This window comes from Hylobates moloch, unplaced genomic scaffold (genome assembly GCF_009828535.3).
Source record: "Hylobates moloch isolate HMO894 unplaced genomic scaffold, HMol_V3 SCAFFOLD_6, whole genome shotgun sequence".
NCBI lineage: Eukaryota > Metazoa > Chordata > Mammalia > Primates > Hylobatidae > Hylobates > Hylobates moloch.
This window is the reverse complement of record NW_026652281.1, coordinates 109,767,294-109,785,295: the sequence shown is the minus strand read 5'-3', so window position 1 is coordinate 109,785,295 and position 18,002 is coordinate 109,767,294. Positions and strand designations below refer to the sequence as shown.

Here is an 18,002-nt window from a genome sequence, read left to right as displayed (position 1 = left end):
AAAAAATTAGCCGGGCGTGGTGGCGGGCGCCTGTAGTCCCAGCTACTCAGAGAGGCTGAGGCAGGAGAATGGCATGAACCTGGGAGGCGGAGCTTGCAGTGAGCCGAGATTGCGCCACTGCACTCCAGCCTGGGCGACAGAGCGAGACTCTGTCTCAAAAAAAAAAAAAAAAAAAACACCAAAAAACAGGTAACTATTAAGCATTGCTAGGACCCGCACGCGGTGACCCTGAGGGTGCTCGGTTTCTGTTTGAGGAAGAAGAAACTTCTGAGCCCCTAGGTATTGTGGGGGACATGCAGTTCCAGACTGCCTTCATGGCCTGTATGCCTGGCCTCATCCCCATCCCTGGCACCCATGACGATAACCACATTCCACTGGTGTTTCCCCAGGAAAGCCAACCCTACCTGCATCTCAGCAGAGCTTCCACGGAGTTGCAACCCTGCTCTGAGAGGGTGCAGGCTCAGGGGCCAGGGGTCACACAAACTCCAGAAGGAGGACGTAGTTGGTTTGCAAGGCTGTCCTTTGCCCTGGTTGAATAACCTTTGATCTGCCCCGAGAGGAACGTGGGCATTAGGCTGCGGCCCGCAGGACAGCCATGTATTTTCTGAGAAACTTGGCCCATGGTGCAGATCTGCTCCGGCTCACTCTGGTGGGATCATGCCAGCCACGGCCGGGCCATGGAACATCATGGCAACGTGCTGCCCACCTCCTACGCTGCCTGTTTTTCTAAAGGCAGACTTGATCCCAGCAGGACTGGAGTCAGCCAAGGGCATCATGTGCTCTGGTCCCTGCCTGCTTTGACTCCTCCTACCTCACTCCCCCCGGCCTGTAGTCATGTGGGTGAGGGTAGTGGGCACCAGGGCTGGGCCCAGCCCCCGACACTGCCCAGACAGACTTTCCTAAGGCACGCTTTTCCTCGTGCAGGTGCGTCCTCAGCCCACCCCCCTTCGAGCCCACAAATTGCACCTCTCTGGTGTGCGGTTACCTCTTGCCTATGTTTAATTCATGGCTTGGGGGGTTGGGACGAGCTTCCCAAGAAAGGAAAGAACTCCCCTGGGGTCTTGCCCAGTTCCTGCTCACCAGAAGGACCATAGCCGAGGTCCTCCTCCCAGGGCCCGGGGCTGGGGAGTGGAAGCCATCAGTGGGCTCGGAGGACACTGTCCCAGCCAGGACACAGGCATCAGTCACTAATCCGTAGCACTGGAATGTCCGAGGGCCAATCGGCGGGGTCTCTGGGGGCTCCCCAAGGGCGCTAATAATCCCACAATGATTAGCAGGGGCCGCAGGTCAGTGCACGCTGCTCTGCTTGCTGTTGGGGGTGGGCTGGCCAGGCCGAGGAGGCCGGAGTAGGCAGGCATCCCCCGGAGTTGTCTCTTTTCATGCCAGCGCCAACAGGAGGCTGTTTGGACACACTGATTACTCACTCACCAGCCTCCCTCTTTTGTCCCCCAGCTCAGCCTGATTCCTGGAGATTGTGAATAGCTCCATCCAGCCTGAGAAACAAGCCGGGTGGCTGAGCCAGGCTGTGCTCGGAGTGCCTGACAGGCCCAACAGACCCATGCTGCATCCAGAGACCTCCCCTGGCCAGGGGCATCTCCTAGCTGTGCTCCTGGCCCTCCTTGGCACCACCTGGGCAGAGGTGTGGCCACCCCAGCTGCAGGAGCAGGCTCTGATGGCCGGAGGTAAGGGACACCTGGTGAGGAGGTAAGTGGAGGCACCATTATGAGCTCTGGGGAGTGGGTGCTAGGAGACTTCTGGAAGCCCGGTCCCAGGCCTGAGCCCCAGGTGGTGCAGGTGGTTTAATGAGGAAGCCCTGGGACAGCCTGGGGGTGGTGAGGGGTGGATGCTGGACTGGGGAGGAAGGAGGAGGAAGGGGGGCCAGGGCTGGGGTCAAGGAGGAACGCCCGAGGAAGGCTGTGGCTGGGGCCTGGAGAAACTCCGTGGCCCAGAGGAGCCCCAAACGGGCCTGCTGGGAGCCAGGGCTGGCCCCCCTACACCCAGCCCCCATCCCGTTCCCTCCCGCCAGCCCGACCCCAGCACTCAGCCCACGCCTGCTGTACCTGGTCTCTCTCTCAGCCTCTCTCCATTGCTGTGCCTAGCATCCCCTGTACCCACCACACTCCTCTCCCATCTTGTTTTCCAAGGGTGGGGACACATGCTTATTTTGCCCTGTGTTGGGTTCAGGTCCCCCCATCCTCGGGCTGCCTGACCTTCTCTCTCCACCCCAGCCCTGAACAGGAAGGAGAGTTTCTTGCTCCTCTCCCTGCACAACCGCCTGCGCAGCTGGGTCCAGCCCCCTGCGGCTGACATGCGGAGGCTGGTGAGTACCTGACCCAGCTGGGCTCTGCCAGGGGGGCGGCCGGAGGCGCGGACCCCAGAGGGCGGCTTGGGAGGCCACGCCTGTCCAGGTGCCCTTCCACTTGACCAGGGTGGGCAGGCACAGCCAGGCACCTTGCCCCTGAGGGACCGAGGCCCTGGTTGCTGGGGGTCTCTTCAGCTTCTTAACCCCCCACCCTCAGTTCAGGAGGTCGGGCCCCTTGGCTCCCACTCGCCTTGAAGGGCAGGACCTTGGGCCTTCCCTGGCATCTTGTTGCCACAGAGACCAGGAGCCACAGGAGGAGCCGGATCCTCTCCTCCAGGGAAGGGGAGCTTCACAAGGAGTCCGCAGGATGGGCTGCCAGGCCAGAGAGGGAGAAGGTCCTGCTAGGCTGGGGAGGGGCTTCTGTGCGGCAAGGACCCAGCGCCTTCTCCTGAGCTTATCTGAGCCACTAGGACAGGCCTTGCCCATGTTCTCTGCTCACTCACTCGTCCACATTTTCCACATTTTCAGCAGGGGCCGGGGATCGGGGGTATAGGGTTCCCTGCCAGCCCGGCTGGGGCAGCGGGGTTGGGACTGTCATCTGGGGGCTCAGAAACGCTGCCCCCCATTGTCTGGGACCCCAGCAGCCCCAGCCCATGTTAGCAGGCCAGGGAGCCAGGGCAGGGTGATGGGGGCGGGAGGGTTCCCCATGGCTGCTTCCCATGAACTCCTCTGAGGCAGGCGGCCACGGTGGCGACCTTGAGCACTCTAGGGTCAGTTTCCCAGGAGGTGGGGGTGGGGTGGCTAAATGCGGGGGGGTCGCTTCTCCCGCTTTCCCAGCCCTGAGCGGCTCTGCCCCTCCTCAGGCTCAGACGCTGGGCAGCCAGGGGTGCTCCCAGCTGTGATCTCCGTGGTGGGTACTCCTGCCTGGGACCCCAGGAGGGGCTGCGGTGGTCGATGGCTGGCAGCTGGCACTCTTTCCAGGGCCGTTTTGTCAAAGTCCTAGAAGACTTCATTTCCATAAAGGTGCAAATGGAGCTCCATGGCTCAGCCTCCCTCGTGGCCCGGCCCTGAGCACCCTCCGGGCCTCTAGGGCTCCAGGGCACCCCTTCTTTGGACACAGTGGAGACTGAAGGTCTTGTGGGGGTGCAGGGCTGCTGAGGGACCCCAGGGAGCCCCCAGCTCCTGTACCCAGCCTTCATCAGAGGTAAAACCCCAATGGACATTAGTGCAGGATGAAGTTGGTTTGGTGTGCAGCCCCGAGGGGCCCCCCCTCCCTGCCTCCACTCAGTGCTTGTGAGTCCTATCCTGCAGGCACCTCCCTGCTCTGTTTACAGATGAGCTCAGGGAGTCTCGGGAGATCAGGGAACTGCAGCAGGTCACCCAGGGGTGGTGATTGCCAGGCCCCTTGTTTAAGAAGAGGGAGGGGGCTGGGCACGGTGGCTCACACCTGTAATCCCAGCACTCTGGGAGGCTGACACAAGCAGATCACCTAAGGTCGGCAGTTTGAGACCAGCATGGCCAACATGGTGAAACCCCGTCTCTACTAAAAATACAAAAATTAGCCAGGCGTGGTGTCACATGGCTGTAATCCCAGCTGCTCAGGAGGCTGAGGCAGGAGAATCGCTTGAACCGGGGAGGCGGAGGTTGCCATAAACCGAGATTGCTCCACTGCACTCCAGCCTGGGTGACAGGGTGAGACTCTGTCTCAAAAAAAAAAAAAGAGGGAGGGGGGCGGGGTCAGCTGTGCATGGTGGGGAGCAGATGAGGCTGGGCTCCTGGAGGCAGGAGACTAGGGCAGAGAGGCGTGGCTGTATGGCTTTTTGCATCACAGGAGGGCAGCATGGCTGGGTGGGAGCAGTGGAGCCTTTCTGACAATGGCCAGGGCCCAAACACAGAACCAGTCTGCAAGGTATGGGCACTGCTCACATGACCAGATGGGAGAAAGACAGCAGGAGCGGGTCCCACTGCCTGGGCAGGGCCGAAGGATGCCCACGACAGGATTCGGAGATGGCGGCTCAGTCCTGAGAGGAGCTGGGCTCCTCCTGGACAGACATCAGACAACACCAGTGCTTCCTCCAGCAGGACTCCTTATCCAGTGCTCTCTTTGCTGCCTGACCTGGCACCTGGTGGATGCTCAGAGATGGCAGGGGAGTTGAATCTTTGCGGCCTGGCCCAGCAGTCAAAGGCCTCCCACAGATGTCTGTGTTTGTGCTGCCCCCAGGACTGGAGTGACAGCCTGGCCCAACTGGCTCAAGCCAGGGCAGCCCACTGTGGAACCCCAACCCTGAGCCTGGCTTCTGCCCTGTGGCACACCCTGCAAGTGGGCTGGAACGTGCAGCTGCTGCCTGCGGGCTCGGCGTCCTTTGTTGAAGTGGTCAGCCTATGGTTTGCAGAAGGGCAGCGGTACAGCCATGCGGCAGGGGAGTGTGCCCGCAACGCCACCTGCACCCACTACACCCAGGTGAGTGTGCCGCAGGTGAGGCCAGCGTGCCAGCTCCCAGATACAGGCTTCCAGTGGGCCATCTCAGAAGAGGCTACGGTTTGTCCTAAATGTTGGGATTCCTTTTCCTCCAATTGGTTTAGTTTTACTTTTTTTTTTTTTTGATACGGAGTCTTGCTCTGTTGCCCAGGCTAGAGTGCAGTAGTGTGATCTGGGCTCACTGCAACCTCCGCCTCCCGGGTTCAAGTGATTCTTGTGCTTCAGCCTCCTGACTAGCTGGGACTACAGGCATGTGCCACCAGGCCTGGCTAATGGCTCTATACTTTTAGTAGAGATGGGGTTTCACCATGTTGGCCAGGTTGGTCTTGAACTCCTGGCGTCAAGTGATCCACCCGCCTCAGCCTCCCAAAGTGCTGGGATTACAGGCATGAGCCACTGTGCCTGGCCACATTTTTTCTTTTTTTGGAGACATGGTCTCACTCTGTCACCCCAGGCTGGAGTGCAGTGGTGTGATCTCAGCTCACTGCAACCTCCGTCTCCTAGATTCAAGCGATTCTTGTGCCTCAGCCTCCCAAGTAGCTGGGATTACAGGTGTGTGCCACTACATCCAGCTCATTTTTTTGTATTTTCATTAGAGACAGGGTTTCACCATGTTGGCCAGGCTGGTCTCGAACTCCTGACCTCAAATGATCTGCCTGCCTCAGCCTCCCAAAGTTCTGGGATTACAGGTGTGAGCCACCATGCCTGGCCTAAGCCACTTTTTTTTCAATCTGAAATATAAATAATTTCAAACATAAACATATTCATTTATTTATTTATTTGAGACAGAGTCTTGTTCTGTCACCCAGGATGGAGTTCAATGGCTTGATCTCGGTTCACTAGAACCTCTGCCTCCCAGATTCAAGTGATTGTCCTGCCTCAGCCTCCCAAGTAGCTGGGATTACAGGCATGAGCCACCACACCGAACTAATTTTTGTATTTTTAGTAGAGATGGGGTTTCACCATGTTGGCCAGGCTGGGTCTCAAACTCCTGACTTCAAGTGATCCACCTGCCTGGGCCTCCCAAAGTGCTGGGATTACACGTGTGAGCCACCGCACCCAGCCTCAAACACAAATTTAAAACGGCCCCGTTCTTACCCACTGCCTAGGTTTAGAAGATGCCACTAAACTAAAGCCCTGCCCCTCCCCTTTTCCCGTTGTCCCTCCCTGGAGGGAATCTTCCCAAAGTTCAGGAGCATCACTGCCAAGCAAGTTTCCGTTTTTTCTCTTCATTCAACAAATATTTGTTGAGGGTCTTCTACACACACCTGGCACTCTTCAGGTGCACTGAAAAACACAAGCAAAATCCCAGGAAATATTTAATACCTCTACTACCTGTGCAAGTGGGTTGTGCATGTTTAAATATTACACAAGGCTGGGTGCAGTGGCTCACGCCTGTAATCCCAGCACTTTGGGAGGCCAAGGTGGCAGGATTGCCTGAGCCCGCGAGTTCGAGACCAGCCTGAGCCACATGGCAAAAACCTGCCTCTACAAAAAAATACACAAATTACCCAGGTGTGATGGTGTGTACCTATAGTTCCAGCTAGTTGGGAGGCTGAGGTAGGAGAATTGCTCGAGCCTGGGAGGTGAAGATTGTAGTGAGCTGAGATTACGCCATTGTACTCCAGCCTGGCCAGCAGGAGTAAAACCTAGTCTCAGAAAATAAAAGAACATGTGCCCCTACAACTAGGTGTTGCCAAAGTGCTTACACCAACTGTGCAGACCAGCAAACCAGTTCCCACTTCCCGAAGATCTTCTGGCTCCTTAATTTTTTTTTTTTGAGACTGAGTCTTGCTCTGTCGCCCAGGCTACTGTGCAGTGGCACAATCTTGGCTCACTGCAAGCTCCGCCTCCCGGGTTCACACCATTCTCCTGCCTCAGCCTCCCTAGTAGCTGGGACTACAGGCACACGCCACCACACCCGGCTATTTTTTTGTATTTTGTTTAGTAGAGACGGGGTTTCACCGTATTAGCCGGAGTGGTCTCGATCTCCTGACCTCATGATTCACCCGCCTCAGCCTCCCAGAGTGCTGGGATTACAGGTGTGAACCACCACGCCCAGCCCTGGCTCCTTAAGTTTTGTCAGACTCAAAGGTGTGAAAAACCTAACTCTGTTTTGTTGTTGTTGGTTGTTTTTTGTTTGTTTTGTTTTTGTTGGGTTTTTTTTTTTATTCGGAGTCTCGCTCTTTTGCCCAGGCCAGAGTGCAGTGGCGCAATCTCGGCTCACTACAACCTCTGCCTCCCTGGTTCAAGAGATTCTCCTGCGTCAGCCTCCTGAGTAGCTGGGATTACAGGCGCCTGCAACCACACCCGGCTAATTTTTGTATTTTTAGTAGAGACAGGGTTTTGCCATGTTGGCCAGGCTGGTCTCGAACTCCTGACCTCAGGTGATCCACCCGCCTTGGCCTCCCAAACTGTTGGGATTACAGGCTTGAGCTACCACGCCCAGCCTCTATTATTGTTTCTAATTTTCTTGATGTGAATGTTTAAATCATTAATTTTAAATCTTTTTTTGTTTCTACTATATACATTTAAAGCTATAAATTTCCCTTTAAACTATTTCAGCTGCATCCAGTAAGTTTTAATATTTAAATGTTTTCATTGTTATTTAGGGATTTTTTTCTATTTCCAATCATGATGTTGTTTTTGTTTGTTTGGAGACAGGGTCTGGCTCTGTCGCCCAGGCTGGAGTGCAGTGGTGCAATCTCAGCTCACTGCAGCCTCAATTTCCTGGGCTCAGGTGATCTTCCCACCTCAGGTCCGGAGTAGCTGGGACTACAGGTGTGTGCCACCATGCCTGGCTAATTTTTTGTATTTGTAATAGAGACAGGGTTTTGCCATGTTGGCCAGGCTGATCTTGAACTTCTTTTTTTTTGAGACGGAGTCTCGCTCTGTCGCCCAGGCTGGAGTGCAGTGGCGCAATCTCGGCTCACTGCAAGCTCTTCTCCTGCCTCAGCCTCTCCGAGTAGCTGGGACTACAGGCGCCCGCCACCGCGCCCGGCTAATTTTTTGTATTTTTAGTAGAGACGGGGTTTCACCGTGGTCTCGATCTCCTGACCTCGTGATCCGCCCGCCTCGGCCTCCCAAAGTGCTGGGATTACAAGCGTGAGCCACCGCGCCCGGCCTGCTGATCTTGAACTTCTGAACTCACATGATCCACCCAACTCAGCCTCCCAAAGTGCTGGGTTTACAGATGTGAACCACTACGCCTGGCCATGATGTTGTTTTAGATTTTGAAGGGTATCTTCAAGTTTCTAAACTATATTATCTTCTTTATTTACTTGTAAATTATTTACTATAAATTTCATTGCATTGAATTCATAGAATGTGGCCTGAAGGATGTGTTGATTCTTTGCTGTTTGTTGAAACTTGCTTAGTGGTCTAATGTGTGGTCTTCCTTTGTGGTTTGCAAAAGTCCCATGCATTCCTAAAAACAATACATATTCTTTAAGTATTGGATACATATATATGATCACATGTTCACATCTGCCTGCTACAAGCCAGTCTCGTACATGTCATTTTTAGTCTCTACTGGAGAGTTTGTTTCACTCTTCTTATATATTGACCATTTGTGCTATTTCCAAGTTGTTGCTGATTCTAAGACTTTAAACTGGTTTGCAGACCTGTATCCATTAGCTTTTGTTGCATGACATACTACCCCAAAATTTGGCAGCTTAGGATTCTGCAGGTCAGCCACTTGAGTTGGGCTCAGCAGGGAGATTTTCTGGTCTTGGCTGGGCCCACTCATAGACCTGCAATCAACTAGGGGGCTGGCTGGGAGCTGGCTGTGCAAAAAGGCCTCTAATGGTTCATCTCTGTTCCATGAGGCCTTCCAACCTCCACCAGGCTATACTGAGTTTGTTCATGTGGTGACTGAGCATGGTTCTATGAGAATGAGTGGAAATGGCAAGGTCTCTTAAGGCCTAGGCTCAAAATTGGCTCAGTATCACTTCTGCAGCATTCTGGTGGCCAAACCAGTTACAGGGCCAGCCAGATTCAAGGAGCAAGGAAAGAGACACCTCTCTTTGCTGCAAAAAGCTGCAGAGTCACATTTTAAAGAGTGGTCTAGTGCAAGAAGTGAATGGTTGTGGTCACCATGCAGTCACAAGGCCCTTGATGTTCCCGTCTTTTTTTTGGCTGCTCCCCTCCACCCATCAACAATCTCCCCTCACTTCAGGTACCTCCCCTCTCCATCCCACTCTCAACTAAGAAAGCCTTCCTAGGCCGGGCACGGTGGCTCACACCTATAATCCCAGCACTTTGGGAAGCCGAGGCAAGCGGATCACCTGAGGTCGGGAGTTCAAGACCAGCCTGACCAACATGGAGAAACCCCGTCTCTACTAAAAATACAAAAAAAATTAGCTGGGCATGGTGGCAGTCACCTATAATCCCAGCTACTTGGGAGGCTGAGGCAGGAGAATCACATGAACCCAGGAGGTAGAGGTTGTGGTGAGCCGAGATCAGGCCATTGCACTCCAGCCTGGGCAACAAGAGTGAAACTCCATCTCAAAAATAAAAAAATAAAAAATAAATAAAAAGGCCTCCCTGAACTATTCCCACCCATGCTTCTACCCTTGTCCAGGGCAGCTGCTGCTCCTGAGCCCTCGAGGAGGTGAGGGAGCCCTCTGTTCGCCTGGATGATAGTGAAAGCTGTGTCCCCCTCCCCAGGGGTAGTTCACAATAGGGTTTCTGATCCCCTGTGTCTCCTGTAGCTCGTGTGGGCCACCTCGAGCCAGCTGGGCTGTGGGCGGCACCTGTGCTCTGCAGGCCAGGCAGCGATAGAAGCCTTTGTCTGTGCCTACTCCCCCGGGTAAGCCCTGCTACACCCTCTGCTGGGATGTCTGGGAGGCAGGGAGGGGTGATTTCACCGAGGGTGAGATTCCCACCCATCCACCTGAAAGTAAAGTCCCTGATGCCTTGCTCTGCACCCTTGGTGGGAGAGGGGAGGAGAGGAAAGGCAGAGGGTGCTAAAGATTCTGGCCATGCAGAAGGTGCTGCTCTGTGGATGCCCCTTCCTGGATATTGGTCCTGGTATCAGGGAGTTTGTCCAGAGGTCATCTCTTCTCTCCCAGAGAATCTCCCTATCTCACCGAGCTCCCTGACTCCCTGGCCTGGCTGCAGGAGCTGAAGGAGCCAGGGGCCAGGCAGCAGGGCCCCGCCACTGCCTTGCCCAAGGCCAGGCCCTCCCACACCCTGTGGTGCCTGCTTGTCCTCACAGAGGCAACTGGGAGGTCAACGGGAAGACAATCATCCCCTATAAGAAGGGCGCCTGGTGTTCGCTCTGCACAGCCAGCGTCTCAGGCTGCTTCAAAGCCTGGGACCACGCAGGAGGGCTCTGTGGTGAGTGCATGAGGGCTCAGTCTGGCGACCCTGGGGTAGGGGTGGCAGCATCCTACTGGGCTGTCCCAGAAGCCCTGGCCCTTAGCACCCAGGGAGGCTCCTGCCCGGCCTGCTGGGAGGAGATCCTTTTCTCAGAGTCCCCGCCTCCTCTGGCCAGAGGTCCCCAGGAATCCTTGTCGCATGAGCTGCCAGAACCATGGACGTCTCAACATCAGCACCTGCCACTGCCACTGTCCCCCTGGCTACACGGGCAGATACTGCCAAGGTGAGGGCACTGGAGCCTGGGTGTGCCCAGCTCTGCTCTCGCGGCAGGTCCTGGGACTGCTACACTGCCTGAGAGTCTCAAGGGTGTTAGGGGTGCTGACCGTGTACTCCCTGAGTCTGCCCACTGCATACACTCTTTTCAACAAGCATCCACTGAGCACTAGCTGTTTGCCAGACCCTGAGCTGTGCAGGAGATTCAAAGCGAAATCAGGTTCAGCCCCTTAGGCTCTGGGAGGAGGACAGAATTAGGATCCAGAAGTGGATTCTTGCCCTACTGCCCCTCTACCCTAACCCATTCTGTGACCAATATGCCTCACTCTACAATGGGGACCAAACCAAAGACACCAGGCGTGCCAGCAATTGGAAGCCTTGGTGGGTTCTGTCTCTGGGAGGGATATTCTTGCTGTGGTTGGCATTCCCTGGATGTTCAAGGCCTTTGGGGGATAGCGTGGGGTTCAGAAGGCTGGGGGCTGAGCCTCTGCCCCACTGCCCTGCCCTGGCAGTGAGGTGCAGCCTGCGGTGTGTGCACGGCCGGTTCCGGGAGGAGGAGTGCTCGTGCGTCTGTGACGTCGGCTATGGAGGAGCCCAGTGTGCCAGTGAGTCCTGCCCCAGGGCCCCCGAAGAGCCAGCCCCTCCCAAGACCCCCCTTCAATGGGGCATCAGCTCCCAGGAGCCCACTGTGCGCGTCTCTTTCTAACTCATTCAGTGACAACATGTTGAGAGCTTGAAACTGGCCACAGCATGGATATTTACACCAAAGAAATTGGCAAATGCTACAAACCATGGATTTTTTTTTTTTCTTTTGAAAGAGAGCAAGCTCAATATTCCAACTTACCAGCACATTCCTGACCCTCACCACCCACTCTTCTGGAGCAGGTGGCCAGAGGAAGGGGCACCCTGAGCTTAGCTCCCTGGCAGGGCAGGAAAGGGCAGGGATTCTGAAGTCCACACACAAACTCAGGCTCCCCTACCCCAGCCAAGGTGCATTTTCCCTTCCACACCTGTGACCTGAGGATCGACGGAGACTGCTTCATGATGTCTTCAGAGGCAGACACCTATTACAGAGCCAGGATGAAATGCCAGGTGACAGTCACCCCTAGCTTCCCAGGAACCCCCAGGGCCTCAAGTGAGGGTCTTAATGGAGGGACCATGGAGTGAGAGGTGGTTCCTTCAATGTCTCTGACCTCACCCTGTTCATCAGCATAAAGCAGGGGTCGTGGACTCCGAGGCTCATAGAGGCCAGGAGGTCACTTATTGACCTGAGGGGCCAAGGTCAAGGCCAACCTCCGTCTAAGGGAGTTCCAGCCACTGGTTGCCTTGCAGGAATGCAAGGTCAGGGTGGCCAGAGCTCGGGGTTGTTCAAGAAAACCAGCAACCCAGACTTCTACTGGCAACTCTCGAAACCACAGTTAATTACTGGGGTTGGCAATCAATTCAGATATATTTAAGACACTGTGCAGGTGAAACAGAACCTCCTCAGGGGCCAGACCTGGGCCTGGGCCTCTGGGCTGCCAGTCGGGCCCCTGTGCACAGGGAGAAGAGAAGCAGACAGGAGCAGAAGGGACCCCTGCTCTTGGAAGGGAGGCTGTGCGGGCTGGGGGTGATGACAGCCCAGCCAGCACACACACGTGGCATCCTAGGCCATGGGCAGGGGTGGCAGGAAGGGGCAGCCTGGGCTCTGGGAGCCCTGCCTGTGTGACCCGGGATGGGGTTACAGAGGAAAGGTGGGGTGCTGGCCCAAATTGAGAGCCAGAAAGTGCAGGACATCCTCGCCTTCTACCTGGGACGCCTGGAGACCACCAACGAGGTGACTGACAGTGACTTCGAAACCAGGAACTTCTGGATCGGTGAGTGCCCAGCTGATTGGGGGTATGGCGAGTAAGGGGTTGTGATGCCCCACCCTGCTGCAGGAACCCTGGGCTGTGGCGGCTGCCGGCAGATGGCAAGGGTGTGGTGAGGGCCTGGTGCCCAGAGTGGGGCCAGCTGCTCACCCCCTTTCCCTGGGAGGGCCCAGGTAGGGAGCACATGGGGGCTGCCAGCGCTGGGAAGAGGGGCCAAAAAGGCAGCTGGCAGCAGACTCCAGGGTCTGAGTGGGATGGGGGACCTCAGGTCGTGGGCCAACCTTGACTACCCTGGCCCAGGGCTCACCTACAAGACCGCCAAGGACTCCTTCCGCTGGGCCACAGGGGAGCACCAGGCCTTCACCAGTTTTGCCTTTGGGCAGCCTGACAACCAGGGGTAAGTGTGGGGTGCCTCCCTCCCCTGGGCCTCCTTCTCACTCGGGTCTGCCTGGTGGAGCCCCCCATCCCGCTGCCTGGCTGGGCCCTTTGACGGTCTGAACCTTCCCTGGTGCCTGCCCAGGTGCCAGAGAGTTGTGGGCACAGCTGGTGTGGGCCGGTGGTGGGGTGAGGGAGACGCAAGCTGGAAGGCACGTCACGTGGGAGAGAGAGGGACCCAGGAAGCCTCCATCCATCTGTCCATCCCCAGTGTCCCCTGGCTGTGACTCCATCCCTCCAATTCTCATCCACTCACCCCTCCCTCTGCGTGCGCTCTGCCTACCTCAGTTACACTGATGCCAGCATTCCTTAGCTGTCACCCACCTGCACTTATTCACAATACAACCCTGTACCTATGGACCCACCAGCCATCCTGTAGCAAGAACCCTCTGGTCATGTGGCCCCACCCTGCTCTTCAAAGCCCAGGAATACCCAGGGCCAGGGTGGAGGTGGTCCAGCTTCGAGGCCACCAAGGGCTCCAGCAATTTCAGCCAGACCTCCTTGCCGACAGCCGGCCTGTGCCCCTGGCCTGTTGCCTGGAGGAAGTCTGGGCCTTGTTGGGTTCCCAGGTATACCTCTCAAGTGGGGCTGTCTATTCCAGTCCCCACTGTCCCCACAGGCTGGTGTGGCTGAGTGCTACCATGTGGTAGGCAAGGCTGTTACCCCAGGAAGGCGCTTCCCTGAGAAGTGGTCTGGGGAGCAGGGATGGGGGCTCAGGGATGGGCCTGGCTCCCAGCAGCCCCATCTGCAGGTGGGGGCACTGGAGCCCCTGAGATGCAGGGTCCTGATGGGTGGAGGGCTTAGGCCTCTCCCGGATCCCTGACTTCACTCTTCCCTCCTGAAAACCACACCCTGGCCTGCAGGTTTGGCAACTGTGTGGAGCTGCAGGCTTCAGCTGCCTTCAACTGGAACGACCAGCGCTGCAAAACTCGAAACCGTTACATCTGCCAGTTTGGTGAGGGACCTCCTGAGGCTCCCCCCTTCTCTGATCCCTGACCCTGGGGGTGCTGCTGACCCGGTCCAGCCTGCAAGGGTATCTAGGTGGCAGGTTCAGAGCGGGTCTGGGCACACGGAGCCATAGAGGATGCCCTGCTGATAGCCTTGCACCTGTGGGCTCCTGAGCCCAGAGGGGCAACGACGGGCCCAGCGTCACACAGCAAGGCCATGCAGGCAGGAGTAGAGCTGCAGCTCTGCAGGGCATTTCTCCAGGGACCCTCTCCTCCTGTCATGAAAGCTGCTGCCTGGGAACCTGTTGGGTTCCTTGGTGTTCCCGGGAGCCCCATGAACTGTGGTGGAGGCAGAGGTGAAACCTGGCATGGCACCAGCTCCCAGCAGCCTCTGCTAGGAAGGTCTGGAGCACCACAGGAACCACGGCCATGGGCACTTCCAGACCGAGTGCAGCAGGGCCGTCATCTTGGGACTGCCTGGGCTGCCATCGAGCCCTGCTTTCTTCTGCTTCCTTCCAGCCCAGGAGCACATCTCCCGGTGGGGCCCAGGGTCCTGAGGCCTGGCCGCATGGCTCCCTCACCTGCCCTGGGTGCACCGGCTCTGCTTACCTGTCTGCCTACCTGTCTGGAACAAGGGCCAGGTTAAGACCACATGCCTCATGTCCAAAGAGGTCTCAGACCTTGCACAATGCCAGAAGTTGGGCAGAGAGAGGCAGGGAGGCCTGTGAGGGCCAGGGAGTGAGTGTTAGAACAAACTGGGGCCCTTCGCCTGCTTTTGATTGGGAAGATGGGCTTCAATTAGACGCCGAAGGAGAAGCCCCCGCCAGCGGCCCAAAGAGGCTGCTGCCTTCCGCCTGGCCCAGACCCTGTGGGGCAGCGGAGCTCCCCTGTGGCATGAACCCCACAGGGTATTAAATGAAGTTATGAATCAGCTGAACCTGTGCATGCTCATTTCAAAGGGAAATTCAGATGATCTGGGATGACCCTGGAGAGACCAGAGGGGGCCTGAGGCTTCACTGCAGCGGCCTCCACCCACCTATTCCCCTTCCTGGTCGCCTTCATGGTCCAGGACACTCTCTGGAAGTTCTGGGTCTCCCCAAGAAGAGGAAGACCAGACTGTGCCTCAGTGAGGGGCAGTTCTCATGGCTGGGGCCCAGGCAGGCAGGGTATTAATAGAAGCTGCTCTGAATGTCTGGGAGATGATGCATGTGTCTTGCCCCCACTGGTGGAGTGTCATCGCACCAGGGCCAGTGGTAGTCAGAGTTTGTGCAGTCCCGCTCCCTCGCCCAGCTCCTCAGACATCACCCACAAGGGGTTATCACTATCCTAGTTTACAGCTGAAGAAATGAAGGCACAGAGAGATTGAGTAACTTGCACAAGATCATACGGCTGGTAGTCAAACCCAGTGAGTCTGGCTGTCGTTTATTTATTTATTTATTTATTTATTTATTTATTTATTTATTTATTATTTATTTATTTATTTTTGAGACGGAGTCTCGCTCTGTCGCCCAGGCTGGAGTGCAGTGGCATGATCTCGGCTCACTGCAAGCTCCGCCTCCCAGGTTCACGCCATTCTCCTGCCTCAGCCTCCCGAGTAGCTGGGACTACAGACGCCCGCCACCACGCCCGGCTAATTTTTTTTGTGTGTATTTTTAGTAGAGACAGGGTTCACCGTGTTAGCCAGGATGGCCTCGATCTCCCGACCTTGTGATCCCCCCGCCCTGGCCTCCCAAAGTGCTGAGATTACAGGCATGAGCCACCGCGCCCGGCCCTATTGTTTTCTTTTTTGAGACAGAGTCTCCCTCTGTCGTCCAGACTGGAGTGCAGAGGTGCAATTAGGGTTCACTGCAGCCTCGAACTCACAGGCTCAAGCGATCCTCCTGCCTCAGCCTCCCAAGTAGCTGGGACCACAGGTCCGCACTACCACGCCCCGCTAATTTTTGTGTTTGTTGTAGAGTCGGGGTTGCACCACGTTGCTCAGGCTGGTCTCGAACTCCTGGGCTCAAGCGATCCGCCATCCTAGGCCTCCCAAAGTGCTGGTGTTACAGGCGCGCGGCCCCGCGCCGGCCCTGTCTTTCCCTCTCCCACTGCTTCCCAGGGCTTCGCCTGTCTAAGCGGGCGCGGGCAGCTGTCCTGCGTCCTGGCTCAGCGCGGACCTACGCGGGGCGATCACACAGATGCCCCCAGCTCTCTCTACCGCCCGCGAAGGCGCTGAGCGCCCTGATCCCTGCCCGGGCGCTGGCGCAAGGTCGCCTGCGAGCGCCAGGCCTTCCTGCCCGGTGGGAGACGGGAGGGCCCGCTCTCCGGCTCCGTCTGGTTCCCGGGTCAGCCAGCAGCCGCGCCTCTTCCTCCCGGACCCAGGACCCGGCACCCGGGACCCGCCGCTTGGCCGGGGCCAGGGCCGGGGCCGCGGCCGCGGCCGCAGCGCCTGGAGAGGCCGCCCTGCGCATGCCCGCGGGAGGTGGGTGGCCCGGGCGCGCGCTGCCCGAGGCCGGGGGGCGGTGGGGATAGCACAGGCGGGGCGGCCGTGCCGAGACCTTCCCACCCCGCCCCACGCCTGGTTGGGGACCAGACGCGCCATCGTGAGTGGGGCGGGTGCAGGTGTCCCTGGGGGCCGGGGGCAGATACTGGTGCGGGACGACCTTCTCCCGAGGGGGTCTGCAGGCCACACCCAGAGAAACTGGGGCTCCTCCAGTCACCGCCGCGGTCCGCCCCGCCCGAGGCTTTGACCCCCTGAATCAGCGTCGGGGCAGGGATCCGCGTGGGGTGCAAGAGGCTGGGAAACTGGGGAGTCCCGGGCCTCCTCTGGAGCCGCCCGCCTTTGGCTGGCTCGTCCTTTTCTTCCGCGGCTCCCGCTGGGCTGGGTCCTGGGCCGCCCTCACTCCCTCCCTTCTGCAGCCTCCATCGCGTTAGTCATTCATTCTGCCAGGCTCTCCTTCTGCCTCCGCATGCCCAGCGATCCGGAGAAAAACACGGACCATGACATCAAAAGGCCTTGGCAAAGGAATCGTGATTATTGTGATACAAGATTCTGCACCTCAAAGGGGATCCCTGTAGTGAGTTTTGGCAAACGTACAAAGCCTGACTTAACAATATGCCTGTATCTGTGGCGTTTCATCTGGGGAACTTTTCTTTTATAGGGTAAACTCTTCTCATCCAGAGTATTTCCCTCAGTCTGTAAAAGTCTATGGTGCCCTACATCTATTAGGGGAGTGAGGAAGGGCAGTGGGCATTGGACTGCTTCTTTGAAAGCCCCCACCTGTGTTTAGCTTCTGTCAGAGGCCTTTGAACAAGAGCAACTCCATCTTGAGTAGGCGCTGGGGAAAATGAGGCTGAGACCTACTGGGCTGCGTTCCCAGGTGGTTGAGGCATTCTAAGTCACAGGATGAGATGAGAGGTCGGCACAAGCAGTAAAGAAGCCAGCCAAAACCCACCAAAACCAAGATGGCGATGAGAATGACTTCTGGTTGTCCTCACTGCTACACTCCCACCAGCGCCATGACAGCTTACAAATGCCATGGCTGAAAGAGTGACGCTCAGACTTAAGACCACGGCACACTGGCTCGGCCAAGAGATCTTTATTGGAGGCAGCAGGCTGGGCTGGGCAGGAGAGAAAGAGAGAGAGCGGTGGGGGGCTTGCTTCTTTTATGCCCAGGAGGGCTGCGTGGATGTTTGTGATTGGTTGGGGTGGGGCTTAGAGCGAGGCGGGAAAAACACCTCTCTCTGATTGGTTTTTCCTTTGGCGGGCTTGCATTGAGGAAGAAGAACCCGGAACCAGCGCCATTAGGGTGCTCTAGTTACCTAACAATGGCAACGCCAGAATGTTACCCTATATGATCTAAAAAGGGGAGGCATGAATAATACACCCCTTGTTTAGCATATCATCAAGAAATAACCATAAAAATGAGCAACCAGCAGCCCTACGGGCTGCTCTATGGAGTAGCCATTGTTTTATTTCTTTACTTTTTTTTGAGAGGGAGTCTTGCTCTTGCTCAGGCTGGAGTGCAGTGGCGTGATCTCAGCTCACTGCAATCGCTGCCTCCCGGGTTCAAGCGATTCTCCTGCCTCAGCCTTTGAGTGGCTGGGACTACAGGTGCCCACCACCATGCCAGGTTTTTTTTGTATTTTTAGTAGAGACAGGGTTTCACCACATTGGCCAAGGTGGTCTCGAACTCCTGACTTCAGATGATCTGCCCGCCTCGGCCTACCAAAGTGCTGGGATTATAGGCGTGGGCTGGCGCGCCCAGCCCTATTCCTTTACTTTTTTTTTTTTTTTTGAGTTGGAGTCTCACACCTGGCCTCCAATATGTTTATTTGTATTGCTGAGGCAGGGCATTGCTTGAGCCCAAGAGTTTGAGGTTTCAGTGAACCATGATCATAAGCTGTATTTCAGC

At 56.7% G+C, this 18,002-nt stretch overlaps 1 protein-coding gene across 1 annotated transcript; it reads left to right on the top strand.

The window, feature by feature from the left end:
* The first annotated feature begins 861 nt into the window (after positions 1-861).
* LOC116471493 (C-type lectin domain family 18 member A) lies at positions 862-14,899 on the top strand. Its single transcript, XM_032157891.2, has 13 exons — positions 862-924; positions 1,453-1,682; positions 2,229-2,320; positions 4,524-4,763; positions 9,494-9,591; positions 10,000-10,121; positions 10,279-10,386; positions 10,889-10,981; positions 11,362-11,468; positions 12,103-12,232; positions 12,527-12,623; positions 13,525-13,616; positions 14,128-14,899. The coding sequence occupies exons 2-13, from the start codon at positions 1,559-1,561 to the stop codon at positions 14,163-14,165; spliced, it is 1,341 nt and encodes a 446-aa protein (XP_032013782.1). The 5' UTR covers positions 862-924; positions 1,453-1,558; the 3' UTR covers positions 14,166-14,899.
* The last annotated feature ends 3,103 nt before the right edge of the window (positions 14,900-18,002 follow it).